The 10,714-nt window shown below is 40.5% G+C and overlaps 1 protein-coding gene across 1 annotated transcript; it reads left to right on the forward strand.

Annotated features, from left to right (window-relative positions):
• The first annotated feature begins 238 nt into the window (after nt 1-238).
• On the forward strand, nt 239-8,328 carry ASCL4 (achaete-scute family bHLH transcription factor 4). Its single transcript, XM_071729207.1, has one exon. The coding sequence runs from the start codon at nt 6,404-6,406 to the stop codon at nt 6,968-6,970; it is 567 nt and encodes a 188-aa protein (XP_071585308.1). The 5' UTR covers nt 239-6,403; the 3' UTR covers nt 6,971-8,328.
• The last annotated feature ends 2,386 nt before the right edge of the window (nt 8,329-10,714 follow it).

The following is a 10,714-nucleotide window of genomic DNA, read 5'->3' on the forward strand; positions in this document are numbered from 1 at the left end:
GGCGGAGGGGTGCCCGTGAGGCCTTCCCGGTACCGCGTCAGACCGGGCTGTTTCTGACTCCCTGGCCGCCAACGCGGCGGCTCCCCGGGCCGGCTGCCCGTGCCAGCTCCCTGTACTGCCGCCGCAGGGCTCGGCAGCAGCCTTCTAGGCGGTGACCGAGTCCCTTTCACCGCCACCTCCCCGTGATGTGGCCAGGTTGTTTCTGCCGGCGGAACAGCGGGCCTGGGAGGCATCGACACCTACACGGCGGTTTGGATCACGGTGGTTCTCCCCTTTCGGAGGAGCATCTCTGTCCTGTCCTAAGGTGTCATCCGCGGCTTGCCTGGCCGGCAGAAAGCCCTTGCTGTTCATTCCCTGGTTTCACTCTTCTCTCGGTTGCTCCTGGTTTTCCACACATTAGGCCCGACTATCTCTCTGTTGTCCTGCCCTTGTCATTACAGGGTTACATTTTATGGCCTCCGGTACTGTCAGCCCCTACTTCCCCATCTACCTTCTGAACACCAGCTGCTGTTCAATTATGGATGATTTATGGCTCCTATGTACAATTCTGGCTAAGGCTACATCACAAAGGGATCTCTTGATGTGCACAAGTGGTTTTGTAGCTCGCTACTGCCTGTGACATGTGGATGTTCCCCACGTACACTGCTCAAATCCATCCACACGTTCCCTAAGTGCTGGGTTGAGCAGCTGTTTCCCGAAACACCCTAACGCACTTCTGTAATTTGATCGTGCCTGACACTTAAACGATACCTCATTAAATGAGACATCCCTTGACAGGATGCCTGCACAGAAGGAAACTTGTATTTTTTCTGCCTGCTACCTTTTGATCTGAAGACCTGAAGTGTAGGACTTGGAAGGGTCATTTCAGTTCGGTACAAATGCATCGGTTCCTCCAGGTGTGGAAACATGCTCTTCTCGTTTGGCTTTCGTTGTGGGAAAGTTAGGCACCTTGTGTATGGTAGTTCTTCAAGCTCTGTCTGTAGCTGAAGGAGAGGAATGGGCTGCTGCAGAGCAGGCTTCATCCTGTCCTGAGGAGGGTGTCTGAGATGTGTGAGAATTCCCTTTGGAGCTGCCTCTCTGTGTCAATGGTGACTGTGTGTCTGGGACCTGTGTAATTAGTTCAGTCTAAATAGATAACTTCTAGAGGACTACACCTAGGGAAAGTGAATCCAGGTCTCTGTCATTTGTTATCAAAAGAAAGTCCTCAGTTAATTTACTGCATATTCCACAATCTCTTCTGTTCTCCACTAAGCCAGATGGTCTTTAACCATGAACAAATGATTACAGTATCAAAAGTCTCTTCACATTGCATTCACCAGCACACAGGAGATGGACACTTTCCATTTTCAGTTTTGATCCTTACCATTTTACAGTTATATTCAGTACATCTCAGTTCTGTCCTGAAAGCCTAGGATATCCCTCAGTTTGTCTTAATGCCAATTATGATAGTGTAATTGCACCACAGAACTGCCCTGCCACTGAAATCCTTGTGCTGTTCAACTATCTGAGCTGGAAATAATACTTTGAGTGTATAAGCCAGATTTTATGTAGTTGTATGCTGATAAGAGTGTTTTTTCCTACTGTCAAACTTGAGTCCTCCGAGATTCCAGCTTTTTTTGTAGTTACTTTACTCCCTTGAAGAACTGATATCTTAACTACCAGTTTAAAGCACAAATATCAAAGAAAGACAGTGATAATATGAAGTGTCACTGAATAAGAAGTTAATCTGTGTCTACAGAGATGTACTCTGCATGCCCAAGGTATTGTGATAAAAGACATTTGCTCCTTCTGCAGGGGAGGATATTTTTTTATATACCAGACACTTGTATTATATGTGAAGTGTTTTGATAAGCCAACTGCACCACATCCCCTGAAAGCTTAGTTTATTGACATTTATAGCAGTACTTTCTGCGTGTGGAACTAATTACAGAGCTATTTTTCAAGTTGTCTTCAGATCATGGAGATGCACTGAAAGGTAAGGGAGACTCATGAAACCATGGGAGGAAAGAAGTGCCTTAAGCACCCTTCAGTCATTCTCTGTACCATGAGCAGAAGTCCCTGCTGGGCCCTGCCTGCACCTCCATACTCTGTGTTCTCTTCTGCAATTGTAAACCTGCCCATAGATTCTTTCTCAGGGAATAATTCAGCTGAACAAAGATTGCACAAAAAGCAATGGCTGAAGCCACGTGTTTTAACATCAAAAATCGAAATTTCTCACCACTTTTTACTGGCTTGTCAGCACTTTGCTGGCCCATGTTATGCATGAAACCTGGCTGGTTTAGGTGCAGCTCTCACTTTTAGCTGTAGATCTGGGGAAGAGATGGCCCATTCTTACAGATACAACAGGAGCAAAGAAGCACAAAACTGTTCAGTCCTGCATTCCCTGGATTTCTGTCTAAATTGCAATTATGATTGTAATTCTGCAGTGTGCAGTTAACAAGAGAAACTGTTAATTTCAAAATTTTGTATCTGTTAATCAATTGCAGAAATGCAGACATGTTATGATATGTATAATAAATACTAGAATTTCATATAGTTACTGCACAGTAAAATATAACAAATGCACAATGTTGAGAAGGGTTTTTTTGAAACTCCTGATGTATTTTCTTCTTCCTTCTCAGTAATGTGTTCATCGATAAAATAGTTGAGACATCATCTGTTGTGAAGTAGGTGGACTTGCATGTGTTCAGCTGACTCTTGTGTTTCTACTACAATATTTCTGCTCATCACTCTCTTTTCAGACAGAAGGACATGCTGTCAAGGAGAATCTGTTGCTTTGACTAATTCAAAGTCATTCAAAGCAATCACTGTGTAATGTCAGGAGTGTTATTCATGATTCTTGTGGGAGTGTGAACAAGTTGAGTGTTCTTTTGTACAAAGATTACATTCTTGTAGGTATTGTGTTATAAGATATGCAAATGGAACCACAACTGAGCTATATATAGAAGGAAGATGCCTCAGTATCTTATTTTTAGGTATGTTGGAATTATTTTCTGTTCATTTTGTCTGGATATTAGTGAAGTGCAAGTGCAAACAGTGAAATAAAAGGAAGAAGAGAAGGAAGAGAACCTGTTCAAATGTCAGTCAATGGAGTATGTAAGGAACCTCCTGGTGTCCCCATTTAAACTTTGTATTCAATACAAATTTGTAAACAATACAAAGCCCAACCCTCCCAAAGAACAGACCAAAGCAAAATATAAAATATAAATAGAAACAGTACAACTATCCTTGTCCTGCAGTGAATAACACCTCGATTTTACTACCTGGAAAGCAAATCAAACCATCTGATTTATATGAGCTTGGAGGATATTGCGTTCTGGAGTCAAAGCACCATCCAGGCAAAGCTGTGAAAAGGAGTTAATTGGAAAAATGGTGTAAGAAAGAAGATCAAAGGGTTGTCTTAGTAAAATTATCCATGTAGGCTTAACCTACTCTTAAAATTAAAAAGAATGGGTATTAACCTTTCTCTTTGGTTGGCCTGTCCTGCTCCTTCCACTGAGTCTGCATGTGCAGACACGTTGAGTAGAGCCTGCTTTCTGCAGAAGTCAGTACAGGAATGACACATTCCTTTAATCCTACTCACATTCCTGACAAGGACCATCAGTGGGATGTCAGGTGTGTTGGCCTTTTGCTGGTGCCCTGCCAGGGTCGAGTCCCTTTCTGAGGCAGTGGTGTTAGATTGTCAACAAGATATGATGCCCTACAAAAACCTGTGGCATATTTTCTTATTTCTCTTGCACACGAAGGAAATCAGACTGCTGAGTCCATCTGATATAAGATGAGCTTCAGTCATTCAGATTAACATATAACATTTACCTGTAATTTTTCTTCATATACTTCTCTAAATGATGGATTTTTCTGTAGGAAGAGTGGGTGTCTGTTTAGCACAGGTGCAGTTCTGACACTCTGGGAAGTGACAGTGACCTGCATTTACAGTAAACACAGAAAAGAGGTCTGGCAGCATGGAATGGTGCATTTGCATGACAGAACTGAAATGTAATCCTGCCTTTTGAACATGGGTAGCCTTCTGGCAAGGTCATGGAGAGCTGTGATATATTCTGGCACCTGAGATGCCTCCCCAGGAGGCATGCTTCTACTTCCTTACAGAAATACTGCCAGAGGGCAGGGGTTTCAATCTAATGGTGACACAAATCAAATGTCCTTTTCCTATTTCTGCTACTTGCTTAGAGGCCAATATCCTCTTTGTTTTAAGAAAATGTCAAGTCCTTGCCTACCTTAGTGCTGCAATGAATGACCTGTTTTCATTTAAGCATTCATTTCTGAAAAACTTTTCTGTTGGACAAGAGTTTGTAGTACAAGTGAAAAACCCATACTGTTCAACCATTTCCAAAGACTTTTTTAAAGGCAGAAAGACTTCCTTGATTATTTGATCTGAAATGAGTTGTACATATCTGGGGTGTTCTCCAGGAATCCTTGCCTCACACCCACACCTTCCATCTGAGCTATGGCACATTATTTTAGGAAGACGTTTAGTTGTGACTGGAAAAGATCTCAACCCCTCATGAAACACATTAGGTAACTCTTGGGTAATGATACAAAACCTTCAGCTTCAAACATCAGCTTTTGCTTGGCAATATTATCAACAGAAGCAAAAGTAGATGCATAGTTGCCCTGGCTTTTGAGACATTTTGCTGCTTATCCTAAACCAGAGTCCACGATTGTTCTCACTCATGTCTGTCTGGAATGGTCTGCCAGTATGTTCATCATGCTTTGAAGATGACTGCAGTTTTTTGAAGCTTCAGAATAGTCTAGCAAAGATAGAAAGGCAGGCTTGAAAATGCACACTGACATCATTGCTGCTGGTTTCTGACTCAGCAGAGACAGAGATGTTTTTCTCAGAGTGGGGGGTGTTGTTCCAGTCACTCATGCTTCTGAGGCAGTTTGGCATCAAAGACTGAACAGGGTGGAAACTTTCACTTTGAGCAAAAGAACAGTTTTAATAGAGCCTACACACCTGTAATTTTTCACATCCACCTGTCTCTTCCTACAGCTCTCCCAGACCAAACGCTCAACTCCTCAAACTGGCAAAAGAAAAAAAAAAAAAAGAAATTTGGTTAACTGTGAAGATGTGTTTTCAGAAAAAGTTTATAACTATGAGGCTCTTGAAAAACAACATGGGAGAAGTCAAAGACCCTCCAGTTACTGCAGAAGCTGATGCTAACATAACAGGATATTTTAGGGGAAAAGCATGATCAGGACATTATGCCCATGTATTGCCAGAAGTCCTTATCTTTTGTCCATCTCTTCTCACTAGCAAATGATGTAAACTGGAGGATGCAAAACAGATCTGGCACACTCAACAGGGATTTTCAGCTCCCCAGTTAAAGCACTGTGAAAGCAAGTCATAAGGTAAGCCAATATCTGTGTCAACAACTAGTAAAAGTTACACAGGAGGCAATCAGGGCATACCCTTTGTATTTTCTTTTCTTTTTTTTTTTTTTTTTTTTGAGGCAGGTGGTCATAGTGATGACCAGAACATTCATGTTGTGAGCAGAAACATGCAGGATGTTGAAATTTTTTTTAAAAGGCTCATGTACACATTTTGAAACTCGCAGTTCTTGAGAAAGGCTCTCGTTGGGCAAAGAAAAGAGTTTTCCTCTTATTCTTGCACATACGTATTTTCGATCTGACGTGACTTGCAACCACAAGAGAGCACTCTTTCCTTTGAAGATTTCTCAGTTTCCACAGAAAGCCAGAGACACACCGTATAACTTTTGCAAACGACTTGTGAGCTGTTTCAGTTAAACCAGAGCAGCCGAAACAACAAAGCTTGCAGTTGTCTTTTGGATTTCATTGTGAAAAGCCTTTGGGTAGTTTTCAGATGACAGAAGATCCTTGGTTCCTGAAAGGGAGGAGTTCTGCCAAAACTTTGAAGATCCCTGTAAACTTTGCAAATTACCCATCTTTTGGAGACAATTATATCAAACGATATCGTGGATTACAATACATGAGAAGTGTTTAGAGCCTGGAAGATTATTTATGTTTGGCATTAACTCTCATGGTCATAATTTTCAGTGGGGAGAAAAGGAATACACAGGAACCCTCTTATTATCTTTTGAAATATGAAGATCAGAGGAATAAAAGTGTTTAAAGTGCGGAGTGATGGTCCTCACAACCTGTCTGCAAATTAGCTGACATTCTACATCTATAAAAACAAGAAGGCTTGGAGCTGATTTCAAGGCACAGAGTGGACCTCATGTCGTTAGCAGTGCTTTGAGATCTGCTTTTTTATCCACCACAGGAGGAAATTGCAGCCTGCAGGGCAGGGTACCTGCACAAATGTTTCCCCTTTGCTTGGACTGATACAAGATTTGGAAGCCAAATTTCACCGGTGAGGAAAAAAACAAACAAAAACCAACGAAACAAACAACCAAACAGAAGCATGGACAGCAATAAAGATGATGATGGACTATTAAACAGGATTGCATTTCCAGGAGCGACGTCCCTGTCTAACAGCCACACGCATCCCCACGGCATCCCCTTGAGAGAGCCCTTTGGGGTTCCCTTCCGCCTGGACCCTTCTTACTGGGAGCAGGGCTACAGCGGGCACTCAGGTCGCATCTCCTACATCCCATTCCCTGGCTACGTGGGCATCTATGACTATTCCTTTGAGCCTGCCTTCATTCGGAAGAGGAACGAGAGGGAAAGGCAGCGGGTGCGCTGCGTGAACGAGGGCTACACGCGCCTGAGAGAGCACCTGCCCAAGGAGTTTGCTGACAAACGCCTCAGCAAAGTGGAGACCCTGAGAGCTGCAATAAGCTACATCAAGCACCTCCAGAGCTTGCTGGACTGCCATCCCTTAGGGACTAACAGTAAGGAAAAGCTTTGTGCCAAGGAGCTCCCGGAAACTCCCGGTCCTGGTCCCCCGCGGGAGTGCAACAGTGATGGAGAGTCTAAAACCTCTTCAGCTTCATCCCCCTACAGTGAGCTTGAGGAGACAGGCAGCTAGGAAATGGCATCACTGGAGACAGAAGCCTTCAAGTTCAGCTGAAAATCTAATCTAAAACCCTGGGGATTTTTCTACAGATGAAAATGAATACAAGGAAAAGGAAAAACAGCTGAAAAAAAAGGTATTTTCAGTCTGTCAAAAGACCTTAAATGGTGTTCATACAAACAAATCAGTCTCAGGATGCTTCAGCTGTGCTACTGAGGTTCCTTTGGATTGGTAAAACTGGAGCAACATTTGCATTTTATGCAGCTTTTATTCTGTCTGTCTATTGTATTTTGCCTTTCTCTCAATGAGACAGCAAAACAAGATAGATCAATTCTGGGAAACTCCCCTTCCCTTTCTCCTGATTTCTCCTGTAAATTTTACTGCCTATTTTTCCCAACTGCTAACCTGAGATGCACTGGGTTGCAAAGGCTTGGACTGGGAAAGGTAAGATTTAGATAAAACAGCTTTCCTTGAAATATTTAGAAAAACTCACAGAAATACTTCTATTTCCAAAAAGACAGTTTTAAAAATATAAATAAGGCTGTATTTGGGAATTAATTTCTTTTGCAGCAACTCTTAAAGTGAAAGAAGCAACTCATACATTGGACACTAGATGTTTGGTGATTATTTAAAGGATAATTTTTCAAGAAAAGAAAATCTGACATTTCTTGCCAGGAAGAGGGAAACAGAGCTCTATAAATCTATACTTTCAAAAGCAAAGCTCCACTCAAGACACTGAAAAAATGTTGCCAGCCTTCTTAGGGGGTTTTTTTGTTTGTTTATTTGAGTGTTGTTGCTGTTGTGTGTTTTGGTTTTTTGTTTTTTTCTTCTGAAAACTGAGTTCATAGACAAAATACTCTTGTGTCTTTTTGACAGGTCAGAGATTATATGCTTAGAAATATGTTCATGTAGTGATTAGATACTTGTGTGTACAAAAAGGGTAACATTAAATATATCCATTTACATCTGCATGGAAATGTAGGTATTTCTCCTGTTTAGAATATTGCATTACTTTTTCAAAGAAAGGACCTCTTACTATCTCAAAATCTCAAAAACCTTTAATTTGGACTTAAAATATGAATTTGTTTTCAAATTTCTCAAAAATCTTCCTTTCTTCAAGGCCATAATTAAATAACATTTATCTATGTGCGTAAATCCCATTCTGACTATGGGATAAGTTGCTTCTTACCCATACACTTTCCACAGACCTTTCAAACTTTTCTTTTTTTGCCTCACACTGATGAAATGGTTTTGCATCTTTTTGTCTTTCCTTCATGTTGTGATGACTGAACACCTGAAAAAAAATTCTCATGTATAAATAAGAACAAATACTGATCAAATACCTCAAAACTTGTCCATAAATTTCATTTAAATAAAAAATTGAATTAATCCTGGCTGGGTTTTTTTTTATTTTTCACTTTCAATTGATAACAAATGGGACAGCCCTCTTTGAAGAAGGAATGAATTTGCAGGAAGAATAAAGAAGATGGGTAGGAAACAAATATGCACTGTTATCCATGAAACTAAATTTTAATTTTATATTTTAAATCTACATAAGGGATAGGTTTGTGCTGTTAGCATCCAATCAAAATTACTCTGCTGATTTCAACTCTGAATATTTGAACAATTTTAGTGTTTGGGTATTTATTATAGAATATTATTATAAATTATATGTAGCATTATATAATGTAATTATATTTAGCTATTTAGCTTTTAGCTACTGCCTTCAAGTACTTGCAATCCAAATGTGGGTCTAGGTATTGATGGAGCTCTGAACCTAGTTATTTTTTCTTAAATTACAATCTTGAAAACCAAACAAACTGAGGCAAAGTACTCACAGTTCGAAAAATGGAAAAAGCCTAAAGAAGTTGTCCAAGCAACTTGCTACAAATAATTTGCTCTGCCTGACCATACAGAAGCAGTTGAAAGTATATGAAAATATATGTAATGAAAGTATATGAAAGTATATGTTGAAAATATCAATATCAGTCACTGGCTTCGTTCTTTATTATTTACCCAGTGAGCAGCTTCATTTTCTAATGACTAATTTGTTTTTCTAAGGGCTGTTACTTTCGCAGGGATTGTTTCCCAGCCCCCAAAATGTAGAGGTCTAGTTACCTGGGCAGTTATCTCAAAGAATCCAGAGATGAAACGTTCATTTTTGGGTGTGTTTTTGTATTGATTATCCAGGAAAGGGGGAAAAGGCAGGGTAGTGGTCCGAATGTCTGATTTTTATCCATTATTTTTGGCTTTTTTTCCTTCCCTTTATGGTCTCTGACAAGAGATCTGTGCTTCTGTTTTGAGATTCCTGGAAACATGGTAGTGCTGCTGACAAGTGTGTCAGTAAGCCTGAATTGTATTTCTCTCTCAAAGCAGAGATTAAATCTTTGTTACTATGAAAAATATACATTTCCTCAGAGTACCTGAAATGAACTTTGTGAAGCACATAGTTGTTTGTAAAGTGATTTGAAGATGAAAAGCAGCTAATACACATGTAATGACAATAAAGACCCAAATCAAACCAAGCCACTGGAAATAAAAAAATTATCAGAATGATTGTTACCTCCTGGGAAGATTCATTTCTGAATGAGAAGGAAATTCTGTCTTTGGGGAAAATCTGTCACAGCTTGAATGAGTCATAGGAAAGGTGTACATTTTATTTCTGATAGTTCCTGTTGTCATACAACCCTCTTGCACACTTTTAGCACATTGGAAGTAGAAAACAGCTCAAGATTTCCCAAATACAGATCAGTGCATCCTAAAGGCATCAACAAGTGTTTCAAGTGAATGCTACCTTTCAAAAGCTTTCTTAAGCTGTTTCTGTCTAGACAAAGGTTTTCTTCAAAGCTTCTAAAGTGTATCATTATCAGACTTTGAAAGCAGAAAATGATCCAGCTTGTCACCCTGAGAATTAAAGTTTAAATAAAAATGTTAACCAGAAGAATTCTCTCCATGTGGCACAGTTACTGTGTACAGGAACACTGATATCCATAGGCACCCCTGCTACAGCTTTATCAAATTCCTGCACACCAAATGTGGGCACTTTAATCTTTCTATCAAATGTGGAAAAAACCCCACACATCTGAAGTCTTCCCTCTTCTGCCATTAAATTACAAATCCATTTGCTCCTTGATATTATCAGCATTTTAAAGATGTGTAATCCTGGCCATGGGATTGTTTTTAATCCTCTAATAGCTATGTAGCTGATTTCTTTGTAAAAGCCCATCCACACTCCTTTTATGTTATATTACCCAGTGTCAATAACATGGCCAAAGAAAACCAGAGGGCACAATAGAAAAGTCATGTTCAGGCAGTAAAACAATCAGGGTCAGTTTATCTCACTGGAATAAGTGAACAAGGAATGTCCACAGAAAAATGAAGCACCTTTGAAAATATTTGTCACCAGCATTCTTGGGAAGGAGGCAACACAAGATCCAAAAGATTGGGAAGAGAGCCTCTCAAGTGATGCCAATGGCAGATGGGAAATTCTTCATGTTGCCCCTGCTGGGAGAAAATATTAGAGGATTGAAGGTGTTTCTAGAGTCAGATGTCTCTCTTTCCATATCTCAGTTGTACGTCTATGTGATGGATCCAATGGTGGATCCAGCACAGAATGGTCATGCTAGGATGCTGGGGAATTGAACACAGACTGCCAAACATGGAATTCACAGCAGGCTAACAAGGTGGCACTGCTCAGAAGATGCTCCAGAGCTGGCTGAATATGTTAGGAGGCAGCTACCCTGAGGCAAGAATCCGGGA

Source organism: Heliangelus exortis, chromosome 1 (assembly GCF_036169615.1).
Source record: "Heliangelus exortis chromosome 1, bHelExo1.hap1, whole genome shotgun sequence".
Lineage (NCBI taxonomy): Eukaryota > Metazoa > Chordata > Aves > Apodiformes > Trochilidae > Heliangelus > Heliangelus exortis.

What these genes read in the sequence shown, in the direction of transcription:
- ASCL4 (XM_071729207.1), top strand. Translation starts at nt 6,404, where the DNA reads ATGGACAGCAATAAAGATGATGATGGACTATTAAACAGGATTGCATTT.